The 15,682-nt window shown below is 39.0% G+C and overlaps 1 protein-coding gene across 1 annotated transcript in view; it reads right to left on the bottom strand.

Annotated features, from left to right (window-relative positions):
• eys (eyes shut homolog) overlaps nt 1–15,682 on the bottom strand; it is a 366,564-nt gene that overhangs the window by 25,700 nt on the left and 325,182 nt on the right. The window contains exon 45 of the mRNA XM_050070471.1: nt 11,548–11,771. Coding sequence (XP_049926428.1) covers nt 11,548–11,771 — 224 coding nt within the window. The remainder of the gene's footprint in view (nt 1–11,547; nt 11,772–15,682) is intronic.

Here is a 15,682-nt window from a genome sequence, read left to right as displayed (position 1 = left end):
TATTTCTAGGCATCAACGTTAATGAGGTGTTCTGCATTGACCATTAAAGGTTGAATGTGAGCGTGTAGAGGGCGGGTTATGGGGCTAAATCCATGTGCAGACAATTTCGAGTTGGGATTTATAAAAGGGAATTCAGCTCTGGCAGCTACACACAGTTTTATGAATCAAAGTTTTTAAAAATTAATTTATGCCAACCTTAATTAAGATTTTAAATTATGCCGCTTGATGCTTAGGGCTTGTGTTGTGTTTTGCTTATGGTGCTCTGTTGTGTGCAGGTGTTATGTGCAATACTGTTATGTGTAGTATGTGTTTTTATGCTTTTTTTAATGGTGATGGACTATTATTATAAGGCAGCAATACTTGTGCAGCTCCTGAGTTCAAGACAAATTTCCCTACGGAGACAATAACGTATATTGTATTGTATCGCATCGCATCGTATCGTATCGTATCGTACTTTCAGTATGGATCTTATGCAGTGTTTTATAAGTGAGACCATATGTGATTCAATCCAATAAAAACACTGAATAAAGCAGTTTGATGTCACAAATCAGTGTTTCGCCTACGCTGTTTGGCACATTGGAGACGGGCAGCTAGCCCAGCACCTGCTAATAAATGCTCACTGTTTTTCTAACATCCTAGACACTCAGAAAGTTGAATTATCTGCAGAGGTCTCTTTCTCTCCAAAACAAATGGACTAGGTGATTTAAAATGCTGAATGAAGCAGTTTCATGTTAAAAAAATCAGTGTTTTTCTGATGCATTCATAGTGTAGGGGCTGCTAACTACGGTGGCTGATGCAAAAATGCAAATAGCCCTATCTGGAGTCAGTGTCTTGATTGACCATTTTGGTCTACTTTAAAAACATGGTAGTGCAACATGGCGATCTCCGTAAACGAGGACCCGCTCGTCATGTAAATATAAATAATTAATTCTATGGTAACGAAAACATAGCGATTCTTATTTTCAGGTGATTATACACTTAAGAAAACATACTATATTCTATGCCATTTCTGCCAATATATCCCCCTAAATCCTACACACTGGACCTTTAAGACAGATGAAATGATATAAGATGACCAAATTTATTTGCTCTACACTTAAGTAAGAAACAATTGTCAGGTTAACTGTGGTGAGATTTTCTAAAATATTCTCCCTGTGAACACAAAACCTGTCCACAGCTCAGACTGCATGCTGTGATGTAGTGCTATCACGGGTCTTCTCTCTCACTAACACGCCAACGAGCTGTCATCGGGCCAAACGTCCCACCTACTTCTAAGAAACAGTCGCAGCATTTGCAAAGAAATAAAATAAGGCAACATGTTGAGCTGCATTGTTGTTGGAACCAAAACTGGAACTGTGTTTAAAAGGTGGAAGGAGCCAGAAACAGTTGTGTGTGCACTCTGAAGACTGGCTTGTGCTGAATGAAAATAATATGACATCATATTTTTGCTGCTGTGGAGACAACGAACACCTCACCGTAGAGAACAGACTCCTTTAACTGAGGATCACAATATTTTCCACAAAATAAAAACACCTGCAGATGATGATAGCGTCATGAGCATCACACACACACACACACACACACACACACACACACACACACACACACACACACAGATCAAAGAATAATTAGATAGCTGCACCGGATGTCTACTGATTACATATAATTACCACTGCGTCTTGCACACTTTTTATAATAATTACAAGGTTTGGTTTTAACCAAGGCCACAAAATATAATTTTGTGTTTACTAATGAATTTTGAAACATTATTACAAACTCAGACTTGTTATCACTAATACAGCGTAACATCCTACTGTCTACAGTCTATGTCTCCCATTCACAACTTAGGTCCAATAAACAGTCAGATGTGCTATTCAGTCAAATCCCCTTAAACTGATTACTAGAACATCAATCTGTCATACTGTCAAGATGCACAGTTGTGCTCCAATAACTGGAAAATATACTGTTGTTTAAGGCATTATAAATGGAGGTAAACTTTACAATAAAGAGAGACACCCCAGGTGAAAATGTAGATTTTTGTCCATTGATCAATTTTGAGATTTTGGGCTATTTTGCCCCCAAAACATGTCTTCTTTCAGACTAGTGGATAGAAAACTTCCAAAAAAACATTAAGGTGTTTATGTAGAGCACATTCTTAATTAGTCTTAATTAGATAATGCCTACTTTGCATATTTAAACATAACATTTCAGAAAACTTTTAGTACAAAAAAATTACTGTCTTAATGTAAGTAACCAACTGGAAAGTTTAACGTTGATATCTTTTAGTTAAAAGTTTCACCCTTATCACTTCAAGTGTGTGTTTTGTCAAAATAATGTGGAATGGAATTTTACAATACTTGTCTATAAAGGCCATTTCCTCAAAATTATTTTTTCTTATTTTCTGAGCCATAACTATAACTATGTTATGAAGGTCTTCACTTTTATTCTTATATAATTCATAGCCTGCTTTATACAAGATTCCCTCTGTAAAAACACTTGACTCTTATATGTCAGTAAAATGAAACAAGAATTTTGAGCCTGGGTTTATCCAATGTTCAGATTTCTGTTCTGAAAAACCTTCTACCTGCTCCCTTGACCCAATTCCATCCGACCTTTTCAAGTGCACTTATGACTAACTATTGTTAATTCCACAATATAAATTCCTCTCTACAATCTGGCATTTTTCCAAACCCTTTTGAGACTGCAACTGTAAAACCTTTACTCAAAAAAACTAACCTAGACCCCTCCTCTCTCAATCGTTACTGCTTCATTCCCAATCTACCTTTCCTAAGCACTGTTATAGAGAAGGTAGTGTTTAAACAATTGAATAAACACCTATCTAAGAACAGTATTCTTGAAAATTTCCAGTCAGCCTTCAGAGAGAACCACAGCACAGAGACAGCTCTTGTTAGAGTATTACATGATCTTAGATTAAATGTCAACAGTGGACATACATTTGTCCTCATCTTTCTCGACCTTAGTGCCACATTTGACACTATCGATCACAATCTTTTACTTAGCCGTCTTGAGGAATGGGTTAGTCTATCTGGTTAAGAAAATTTCATGTCAGAATTTGGGAACACATATCGGAAATAATTAATTTTGACTATGGTGTGGCCCAAGTCAGGGTCCTAGGACCTTTACTGTTTTCAATATACATGCTGCCATTGGGATCCATCATCCATCAGTTTGGTGTCTCTTTCCACAGCTATGCTGACGACACACAGCTGTATGTGTCTATGAAGCCAGATGACCCAAATACTCTGTCTAATCTAACTGACTGCGTGTCAGCCCTCAATGAATGGATGAGCAAGAACTCCCTTCAGCTAAATGAAGATAAGACTGAGATCCTCCTAGTTGGCCCAAAAAATAAGAGGGATCCGGCTCTCACTAAACTGGGTCATCTGGCCACACAGACACGACCGGTGTAACTTTAGATTCTGATCTCAATTTTAAAGCTCAAACCAAAACTGCATTTCATCATTTTAATCCAGTCAATCTCACTCAAAATGGGCCCAACCTAGGAGAAACTGCAATAGTAATGTTTCATAGCTTGCATTGGTTCTTATACACTCCTGCATCATATATTAAAAGTACAGTCATTTTTTCATGGTGAAAAGCAAAGTTTCAACATTTGACAGCTACATGGTCTGGGTGAAATAATGTTAGTCATGGAGGGTCCTAGTACACCTATCCAACATATTTGGTATCTTTTCCCAAGTTTTGGGGGTCAGTCTTTTCAATAAAACACTTATAAAGAAGATATTGTGATATGTATATCTGTATTTTGGGGAACTACTACTAACAACTTTTTTTTTTTTTTTTGCCAAATTTTCCACTTACAGCTCTTCTGTGTGTATCCGCATCTAAACTGGGTATAAATTATTCTGTGTATATTTCATATCTATAACGTCATCATTTGTTGTAAGTTTGGGAGTTATGTAGGGGATTATGGTGCAGAGGAGGTGAAGGGCTGGGCTGACGTGGAGAAAGAGAGTGTGTGTGTGAGCTGACTGGTTCTATTATCAACTTTTCTACTCTATTCTATTCACCTATTCTATTAGCATCTTTACTCTTTTAGTATCATCTTTTTTATCCACTTACAACAATTAATTTCAATTTTGCAATAGCAATATAAAATGCTGTGCTCATGTTTTATGGGCCTAGTCCATGGGATCAAGTCAGAATTTTCGCTATCACCCAAAGTGCCAAATTCTAGTTTGGTATGATTAAATGATACCAGATGATATTCCAACATAATAACCCTTCCCAACTTTTAATATGTTATTTGGATGTCCCAAGAGATCACAAAAAACCTTGTATGATTACTATTGTAATTTTCTCCAGGTCAAACCATAGACTGACTGGACTACTTATGCAATATAGCTAAGGTATGACCTCTACTGAGCCAGCGAGATGCTGAGAAGCTTGTTCGTGCTTTTGTTTCCAGTCATCTTGATTATTGTAACACCGTATACACTAACCTACCTAAACTGCCATTGCAAAATTACACACCATTCAGAATACTGCTGCCAGGGTTTTAACAAAAACTAAAAAGAGAGACCATATAACCTCTGTCTTACTTACGTAACCTACACTGGCTCCCAGTATCTTTTAGAACTGATTTTAAAATCTGGTTTTCAAGGCTCTTAATGGCATTGCCCCCTCCTATATAATAAGTTCCCTATCACCTAATGACCCTGAGATCCTCCACATCTGCTATTTTATCTGTTCCTAATGTCACTACAAAAACCTTCAGGGATGCTTCTTTCAGCTACTACACCCCAAAAATATGGAACACCCTGCCTTTAAATATTAGACCTGCTGGCTCAGAGGACAGTTTTAAACAACAACTCAAGATGTATCTTTTTAATACAGCTGTTAACTAGTAGCTATCTGTTTTAATATTTTTTAAATTACTTGATTCATTAATTGATTGATTAACTAATTTTATTTTCTCCTTGAACGTGTTGTATAATTGTATGGTTTTATTTCCTTGCTGTTTGTCTCTGCCGCTGAATTGTAAAGCACTTTGTACTGCATTCTGTGCATGAAATATGCTATTTAAAGAAAGTTCATTTATCAATTCATTTATTCAAATCAACTGGGGATATTTTTTGGTGATATCTATATGTTAAAATTTTTATCCTATTCACCTGAAGTCTCTCCATGATAATAGGGCTCATCATTGCACTTGTTGACCTGTTCCTTAATTACCATTATTCTCAGTCAATCCCATATGCCCAGCTGTTTTAGCAAATTACTGAGGCATTTTTAATAGTGAAACTATATATTCATGACCTCTTTTTAAAGATTTACATCCTCACTAGGAACCAGTGTCCTGAGTGCCGCAGGCAAGGTAGGAGAGTCTGAAAGTACTGACTAATGTATAGCTTTTGTTTTTTTCACGTAATTTGTTGACAAGAAGAGATATAATGAATAATGCCAGGCTCATCTTTTAAAAGTACTGTCATACAGAAAATCATTCTGAATATTTTACCATTAATTCTGTTCAGTAGCCTACTGTCTGTTTGACACAGTGCAGTGTGTTGATGAACCAAATTGAACTTTCCTTAGTCATCAGAATAACATATTTGGAAACTCTTCTCCTCTGCTGTGCCTGATTTAGTTGCACTTAAGAGTCAGAGGTCTGATCTAAAAGAAATAGCTGGTCTAAAAAAAAGTAAAATAATTTCCTGTATGTTTTCATACTGAGTCATAGGAGATTTGTCCCAAAATCATTTCAATACTTCAATAATTATTATCAGCCACTTCTAAGTATGTCAAGGTCACAAAGAAACTCGTTTTTAAACAAGAACATGTCTATGTATAAAAATAACCAATTTGTCCACAAAAAACCTCCCAAAAAACCCAACCACCGCACAGTTGTTTTCGTCCTCCAAAATTCAAAGACACAAATGCAATAAACTCCGTAATGAGCAAGTTTTCTCTGGAAATATTCTTAAGGGAATGCAATCGCACACGAGTTGATAGCTATGTTTGTTTCTCATGGTAAATTAAAATAATTGTTTCTTGGACCTTGAGTTATTTTATAGATACTTTGAGACAAGTATAGCTGGAACTCTGATTAAGATAAAATTGGTTTCACTTTGTTTGTGAAGAACACTTGCCGGCTGTGAAATGGAGCACTGGGAGAATTCGCTGTTAAGTGGAGGCTTGTGTGCCGCCGAAGCTGGACCTTCACAGAACGAGCAAGGCACCGTCTCTACCGCAGCCAATTAGCAGGAAGTAACACTGTCTACATGAATTCTCCTCAACTCGTGTGTGTGTGTGTGTGTGTGTGTGTGTGTGTGTGTGTGTGTGAGCATATGCCCATCCGCTACTCCTCCTCCAGATACCGAGAGGTCACATCCTGATGAAACCTTTAAAGCAACAATATTTTTTACATCAACAGTTAATCAAGACGATGTGTGTGTGAAAGGTGTGACGAACCCACAGCGAATTATTACACACTATCTCAGTTATTGCACTCGATGCAGAGAAGTCAGTAATCACAAATTTAAAACCCAGTTCTCGACATTATGATCTCCTGTAACAATCCTGTGAGACCGGGCTGTACATTCCTCATGGAACCAAGTGGATGGTGAGACGTAACAGATGTAAACATGTGCATCTTCTTTACACTCTAACTCACTACTTTTGTATTAATAAAAGATAATGGAAGTACAAGTAGCCACATAGTGAGTAAAAGACCAACCAATTGGCAAATCTCATTCAAGGCGCCCTATTTAAACTGCTCTGGCCTCTGCTGCTTTCTCTGCAAGCCGCTTTGCACCCTGCCTCCACCCCAGCTCCTCCTTTTCATGCTGTGTCTGACTTATCAGTGTAATTTCTGTTTGCCATTGAGACTGGCTCTGTTCTGTTCTCAGGGGGTTTTTGCTGCTGTCTCCCTGCCCTAGGCTTTCCATGTAGGCACATGGAAGGGCAGGGGGATTTACTCTCTCTGCCTCAGGCTTTCCTTATTAGCGCATGGAGGGGCAGAGGTGTGCTCTCTCTACCTTAAGGCTTTCCACGAAGGCGCATGGAAGGGCAGGGAAGTTTGCTCTCTCTGCCTTAAGGCTTTCCACATAGGCGCGTGGAAGGGCAGAGAAGTGTGCTCCCTTTGCCTCAGGCTTTCCATGTAGGCGCATAAAAGAAGCTTTCTGTATAGGCCTAAGGAAAAGCAGAGAGGCCCCAGAACAGAGCCATACCACCAAATATAATACTGCAAATGGAAATAAAGTTTTCTTTGACTAAAGTATTCCTGACTGCAGTACTCTTTTGGGTCACTCTCACCGCTCTCAACAACTATACACTACTTGTTAAACACCAGACAAAATTAATGATGGGCAGAAACACGACTCCAAGTTAATGCTAATACACAAAAATATGCCATGTTAGCAATTTATTATTGTTGTTTTATCTATCTCATTACATATGTAAATATAATGCATATCAAGCATATTATAGAGTCTTATTATCTTTAAAAAATCATTGAAAGTTGGTAATCAGACAAGGTCTTGATCTTTTAATACAAAATATAAACAAGAAACTGAGCATTGCTGGGTACAACATAGATGGTCTTGATTCCTAGTCCCCATGCTGTAACCACATTCGCCCTTGCAGGGTGCTGCCACCTGCTCCCTCATTGAACCCACTATACACGCCTTTACAAAAGCACAAAGGGGCGCCATCAGCATCTCAACACAGGCAGAGAACAGGGGATGCAGGTGCAGGTCTCTTCACACTGCACCCTCCACAACTGGTCACAGGTACATCTGTTACATCTGTATGCAGATTACACACAGGATTGTGCATTTGTTTTTTTTTCTCTAATTGTCTAATGATGCATTTCACAACTAACTGTCTGACTGTATGAAGACAGGTGTTCATTTTCCCTTGATGAAATATTCTTTTCGTATTTCCAGTGTTCTTCTTTGTTACAGAGCGCCTGCAAAGTACTACTCACAGCATAAATGTGTGTCTCTTGGAAACGATTTCCACTTTAACATTTCCATCTGCTGTATTTGCAGTCATTCTAATGACATGGTCTCCACAACCTGCAGCTGAGGTTTATAAATGACGCAGATATACGACATTATGGAGCTGGCACTGAAGAACAAGAAGGCCATAGTGCTGAGGTGCTGATTGCCCGGCTTTTCACATTGATGTCACTTAAATGCCTAATATGTATGTATCACCCGCCAACCACAAGCCATTATCCTCTCAGGTTTAATATTGATATTTCCACATGCCTAAGTGAACAGAAAACCACATGAAAAGGGGACAGTGCCAATATCACCCCAACTGAACCCACAATCAAAATCCTTTTTCATCCTATTATATTGTGGCAGTGCAATCCAGGGCAACTAGCAGAATGAAGAGAGCTCTGTGCACTCCTGATGACCCCTGCATGCTGTGCAGTTCAAGAGGATACTGCATTAACGCGTATTCATCACACAGATAATTGCAAGGTGCACTCTTTCGCACATGACAAGCCAATGTGACCACAATGCCACCGGCTCTTAATTGGTATTCTTAGAGGCATTCATATTCCAATATTCACGGTGCCCCTTTTCATTTCCTGTTTAATAAAAGCAACTGTTAATTGACAGTGTCATAACACAATGAAGAAGACATTTGGAGCAGCTATTTTCTGGATTACCTCAGGTGAAAGAGCATCATATGTAGTTAATGCATACTTAAAAAGACAGGCAAAATTGCTGGTAAGTGGGGTGTGATGGCAGTCTGATGAGCTGTACTAGATAAAGACAAAGGGAGAACGGATCCTTGCATATTTGGCACAGCACAAGGGACTGAGTTTGGCCCAGAAATCGCCTTCACTGGACAATCAAAACACTGCAGAGTTATAGAAATAAGTGTAAAGAAACAGGACTTTACTCCTTTAGTGTACAGCTACTTTAGACATTTGTCAATAATCTGTCTTACACTTCTTTTAGTAGATCATCTGACACATTTAAGTGACAGTGCATTGACATATTTCTGTGTAAAATCAAGAGACTACAAATCATTGTTACAAGGAACATATTGGCATAACAATCTGATTTTCTTAGAAGTAAATAGAACTTAATAATTCAATTTCCAACGTAGAGAAACTATGCCATATAACAACAATATTACAGTTAAGTTAAAACATGTCATCATTAATATCATTGTATCATGCAACTACAGCTATTTTGGCCTCCAAAGGGCTAAAAAGCAAAAGTAATTGCTGTGATCATCTTTTAAGTTGGTATGCCAAATTTGTTAGCAAATTAGTTGTGTACTGACACATCCAGCAGTCAACAGTAGCATTCATTGGTAGCGTCCACCTATATGTAAGTCCAATATTTACTCTCGTTTTAGCTCTGTTTTTTTTCTCCACCAACTTCTGATGGAAATTGCTGGCTCTTCAGCAGCTTTCACATATACGTATATGTGATCGGTTGTTGAAGGAGCGCTAACACTTTCTATGAAGACCACATCTACAATGTGTTGTGAGGGCATTCATAGTGAATTATAATGCTTTTATAATGTTTTGAGACTACACACATAAACACATAATGCTTACTGATGCACTATATCAACTCTCATAAAACATTACAGATGTGACTTACAATGAATTATAAATGTCTTATGGATGCTGTTGACTAGTTACAAATTAGAGGTTGACTAATGGGGCTTATAATGCATTGTGAATACTTATACACACACCTCAACAATCAGCTGTAGTAAGGACTCATGTTATAACAGATCATGCAGTTATCATAAGTTATCATTGTATGTGTTCAGTAAGGTGACGTACATATTGATGCATCTATTATAATGCATGCTTCATCATAAGATTTCATTGTTGGGGTTCAGTAAGGTGTGATGCATCTTCATGTATTTAAAAGAATCTATGAGGCATCATAAGTTATTAATGCCTACCACACACTAGAATACTTTGAAAAGACTTTTAAAAGACAACAGTCTGACACCCTCTCACATCTAAAGACAATGTGTCATGAGTCAGAGAGTTTTTAGTCACAGAATAACATTTTGCAAATGACTGGGGATCTTTCAGTGTCACTATTTGCAAGATTATTATCTTCAAAGTAGCACATACACAACACACACACAACATACTGCATGGACTATTATAACATTCTATGAGTCCTTGCTACAGTTGATTGTTGAGGTGTGTTTAGGCGAGTATAGGTATTCATAATGCATTATGAGCCCAATCAGTCAACCTCTAGTTTATAATTAGTCAAGAGCATCCTAAGACATTGACACTTATATTTCATTATAAGTCACATCTATAATGTTTTATGACTGTTGATATAGTGCACCAGTAAGCAATATGTGTGTTTATGAGTGTAGTCATAAAGCATTATAATTCACTATGAATGCCCTCATAAGGCATTATAGATGTGGTCTCTATAAGAGCTCTATACGACATTCAGGGCATCTCTATGATTGAGTGTTTGAGCCAGGATTGTCTGCACATGGCTCTCAAAATGGAGGTGGCTGAGCCAGCCGCTATAAGCTAACTGTGCTAACAGCGCAAACAGTGCTAACAACGGCAACAGTGCTGACAGAGCTAACAGAGTGTGGGTGTTACGCTACTGTACAGCTGCCATTCTGCCAAAAGGGAGGGGACAACGATAACTGCAGTATGAGTGCGGTACAGAACTGTGGCAATCAGCTATCCAGTGGAATACACACTCAGCAACTCACATAAACTGCATGTGTGCCATTAATCCACTATATTGTCACATAGCAAATAGCAAAACTGTATTAATGTATTAATGTTCTGAATGTTGTACTGAGCACCTTTAATATGTTTTATGTTAAGTTTCTCTTCAGCCACATAAGTAACTGCTGTAGGATATTTTGGCAAGATGGTTCGTTATCTGTATTAAATTTTCACCATTTGATGAAATTAACAATCAATTTATATTGATTTTTTCTGCTGAGTCCCAGTCCAGTACTTCACAGTTAGCCGAAAGTAGGCCCACACCGAAATTAGTCCAGTGCAGATAAAATAAGCTCGACAGGTGAGCAGCTCTGCATTAAGAAATGGTTGGTGCTGGGAAGAGGAGCTGTTGCCAAAACTGTCATTTCACTAGCTGGCTGACTGGGTGAGTGCGTGCTCAAAGCTCCCACTGCACAGCCACGACTCATTCATGTTTTTAGAGGTTGGGGAAAACAATTTAAACTGGAATATATATATTCCTACAATAGAAACACTGACACATGGGCGTGAGGAAAACAGCAGGTCTAACGTGGAGATGTAATGACTCTGTCACTCATACCACATTTTTTCCCTGACCTTTGTTGTTAATAGCATAAGCGTATCCAGTAAACACCCTGTCTTTTGTTTGGCACATGCATAACAACTCTGCTGCGGTCCACCTCATTTTTGGGGTCAGTTCTTGCATGTTATGCAGTATTATTACTGAAGGCAAACACATTAGGGAAACTGTATTTTATATTCTTAATGGCTTTCAAGTTCAAAGGTAGTTAAGTAATTTTTTATTAGTGTTAAAGGTGACCTAGTACCTGACACAAGTTCCTCCGTTACGACAGGGAAGGTGCTGGCAGACAGGCGGGTCACAATTCTTGATGTTTCTCCCTCTCACCGCCTCACCCACTAGGTAAATCTCCTTCGAGTTGACCTGAAGTTCCCTGATACATCCAATGAATCTCCTCGCTCCCTTTGCACTCCCGACATGCATCTCCCAGTGGGACGAAACATCGCCAAGAAATATGGGTCCAAAGGTTCCCTGCAAAAAAAAAACACACAGGGAAAAGCCGGTGATCAGTGTTATCGTTTAGTAAATCACACTGCATCATACAGAATATGTCTCCCTTCATGTTGAAGTTGTGCAGCTAAAAACAGGCTCTCAATATGAGTGTGTGAATATATTAACATTATTACTGCATTAAGAGGACCTTACTATATATTAAGATCAGCAAGACAGATTAACACTATCAGCTCCTGTTACTCTCCATCTTAATGTGGTTTTAGCATGACCTAGACAAGCAACTGCAGTTATAATCATTTCTTTTTTTCGCTCCTGCTGACATCATATGATAATACACATCCTGATACAAGAGGAAAGAGGTAAAATATCTAAAAATTGCTGCAAGCCTTCTTTGATGTGCAAGGTAATTGGGTAGAATTAATGTAGATAAATTCTGTGAACTTGCAGCTTATCGTACCATAACGGTCAATTTAACAAGTGAGGCATAATTGTGTCTGCTACCAAAGCAGAGCTGCACAAAAAAAAAAAAAAGAAGTAGCACAAGACCGTCTCATATTAGCACTAAATTACATATATTTCATTCGCAGCGGTGACCTCCGGATGTTCAAATGAATATTGAATACTACTTTCTATTTAGCAGGTTTACATAACACTTTCATACTCACGGCACGCATGATGATTAATTTATGAGGGACAAATCAACATTTATCACGGCTTCATTACAAATCCTTGCAAACTACGTGCGTAGTGACAGTGGATTTTTCAGAATGAAACTCCCCTGAGTCAAAGTCATTTTCTGTTTCATGTGTGAATAGCCTTACAACGTGCAGAGTAAATGCCTTCCCCTTGGATTATATAATTCACCATTACACTAATTTCTATAATGACATCACAAGCACTGACCTAGCCACCATAATCTGAGCACTTTCACTCGATACAAAGACTCTTTTCTGTTCCTGTGGCTTTCTAATTCCAAAATAAGCTTTAAAGCTACTTCAACCTTCAGCTGGGTCATATTCACAGTAATGTGGATACATCTGAAAATCCTGTTGACATGTCAAATGTTGCCAACCCTATAGCAGAAGTAATAAAACAATACAGGAACATGTTCTCTTTTATTTTGACAGCTGCCAACATCTCTGGAAGATGAATACTGACTGTCCCCGCTATCCATGTTGAAGCTTCTTGACATGGATACCTGATTTTATTACATCTGGTCATGGCAGATACTGGTTTTCATATAAAGGGTCAGCGAATTTAATACCTCACTTTAAAAATGCAGGCCTCTCATGTCATGTATTTAAAAGGTTTTAGACATGATTGTGTTGTCATAATGTCCAAATAATAAATCTTACTTATGAGTCTTCAAGGTTTATGTCTCTGCATGCTTTGTCTTGGTAAAATGTGTAAATTTTCAAAGCTCTGCTGATGATATCCAACTTTATATAGAATACAATATATGATTAAAATCTTGCACAGAACAAAGCAAAGAGGATTTTTTTCTGAACATATTAAATTACACTGAATCTTGACGTTTTCAATTTCATATCAGCCATTATGAAATCTAAGCAGCCGTATCAGAATTTATTGGACCTTGACATCCCTCAAATGTAACATTCGTCATGACACCACGCTGGCGCTTGACTAAAGGTGTTGGACAGCTGCAGTGGAGGTGTTCGGCGAAGGGACAGTGAGGTGTCAGACCACATAATCATTTGGGATGTCGGATTAATGCAAGCTTTAAATGGCATAACTGCTGCACATTTGAAAGCCTATAAAGAGACACGGAGGACAGGGGTTCACAGGAACGTGGTGTGTAATGTCACCACAAAGTTAAGAGCCTTGCAACTATCTTTAACAAAGCTGAAGATTCAAATAAAACACGCAGCTGTGGATGGATACTTTAACAATGAGCTAAACCGTATTTTATGTGATACAACCGACTACGAGCCCTGGAGCTGCACGATGACGATGTGCTGATATGGAACGACTTTATGGTGCCTTCAAGTGTGTTTACCATGTTTATGAGAGGGGTCCATTTCAAAGACCCACTGATGTAATATTCATGACTTTGTAAGTGGACTCTCAGCACTGAGTTCACGAGTGCCGCATGCTGCTTTCTGAGGTCCATTTCAAGGCAGGATGAGTCACTGTGGCCTTCACGTCACTATTACGCCTCTTCCACACTTAGTTTCTGGTAAATTACTGGAACAACCTTTCAGGTACCACTTGTGATTTTCACTATTCACACATGCGCTACATTCAGGAACATTTCCGCCGTGCCGTGGCAAAGTTAGAATAGATGGGGCAAAGGGCAGACCAGCGTATTGTAGTAATGCAACACATGGATTCCAACTGCCATAAATCTCAACAGAAGAAGAAAGGTCAAGGCTAGATGTTTGTGTACAAGATGGAGGAAGTCTGGCAGGTGGGGAGCTGTTTTTGAATGGTGGCAATCCTCTTCTAATGTGTTAAAATTCAACAAGTTTACAAGACAAGTTTTGTGGTCTATTTGAATCTGAAGTCTTGAGAAGCAAATGAGAGAAAAAATATTGTAATCCGTTTTCTAAGTCAGCTCTATAGTGTTTTCTTTCCTGTGTTTATGCTTTAGGAGGAGGTACAAAAAGGTTTTACAAGGATAATCCTAAGACTTCTTTTTTTCATCTGTCAAACAGTTAAATGAGCCAGGTAACCCCCGCCGTTTCACAGACGAAAACAGTTTAGATCATTCTGAGAATATGGAACAACACTGGAATTTTTGCCTCTCAGGGCTTCCGTATTAATCAGACACACATATTTGATAAGGGAATGTTAAAGAAGCAAAAGCACTGGTGTAAATACTGAACCGTAAACAAGATGTGGATTCAAATTTGTCATCAGTGGAGTCTCAGTTTCCTCACTCCACATGAAAGCGTCTTTTGTCAGATGTACGTGACTCTGTACATGCTCCTCCCTGCAATTTTTCTGCTTTCTTTCACAAACAGCTGCACCTGCATTTTCCCTGCAATATTACAGGGTCTTGAGGTTGGAAATTGGCGGATCATTTCCTGAATGTCAAGCCCTTTTTAAATAGGAATTGTGCAAATTTGCAGGCAAGGCCCAATCAGTCTTCGTTCAGCATTGGCAGTATAAAAACAAAATCGGGGAGTGCAGCGAAATGCCGCCTGCCTACTTTTGTTTATACAAAATGCGCCTTTTCGGGGCAGTGGGGGGCGTGAGCAAGTAACAAAACGTGTAGCTCAGCATGTGACGTAAACAGTGACGTGGGAGGGAAGCCGCGGCTGGTCAGTCCTTCAGCAATTCTCTCATAAGTTCGCCCGTTCTTCACCATTCCCGTCATTTGATGGTTAATGGCCTCTTCGTTTGTGAGGGCAAGGAGGGCACGGAATTCCTTTCCTTCCAAGTTTCCCTCTTGCTACTAGCTGCTCATTCCTGCTATCAGCTGTTTCCTGTTAGTCCATCGCCAGTGGGTCGCACGTGTCATCAACAGCTCCTCCCACAAGTCTTCAACAGCCCCTCCTGTTGCGGAAGGGCGCTTCGTTCTTATTAAACCAAAAAGGTCCCGCCAATATGTCTACCCCTATGTGGTGGAAAATTGGGCACCTCGGATCAACTCGCTAATCCGGCTCTGTGTGTCTAAACGCTCGCAGCTTGCCTGCAAAACGGCCCAACATTTGCTGAAAATCTGGCAGTGTAAAAGGGGTGTCAACCCCTGCTCCCATTCACACATGACCCCATGAAAGAAATATTCCTGAACCTTTCAGGGACAGACTGTGTGAAAGGGGCTTTATGTTTTTGGATAGTGTTATTATTTATATGTGGTGCCAGTTTACATGAGTAACTGATGAGAACATAGCATCGCCAGACAAAAATTGTTGTTGAGGTAAATGGTAACTAAGCACTAAAAATTTGCTTTATAAACACACCCG

Source organism: Epinephelus moara, chromosome 19 (genome assembly GCF_006386435.1).
Source record: "Epinephelus moara isolate mb chromosome 19, YSFRI_EMoa_1.0, whole genome shotgun sequence".
NCBI classification, from domain to species: domain Eukaryota; kingdom Metazoa; phylum Chordata; class Actinopteri; order Perciformes; family Serranidae; genus Epinephelus; species Epinephelus moara.
The sequence above is the reverse complement of the archived record's forward strand: the minus strand, read 5'-3'. Positions and strand labels throughout refer to the sequence as shown.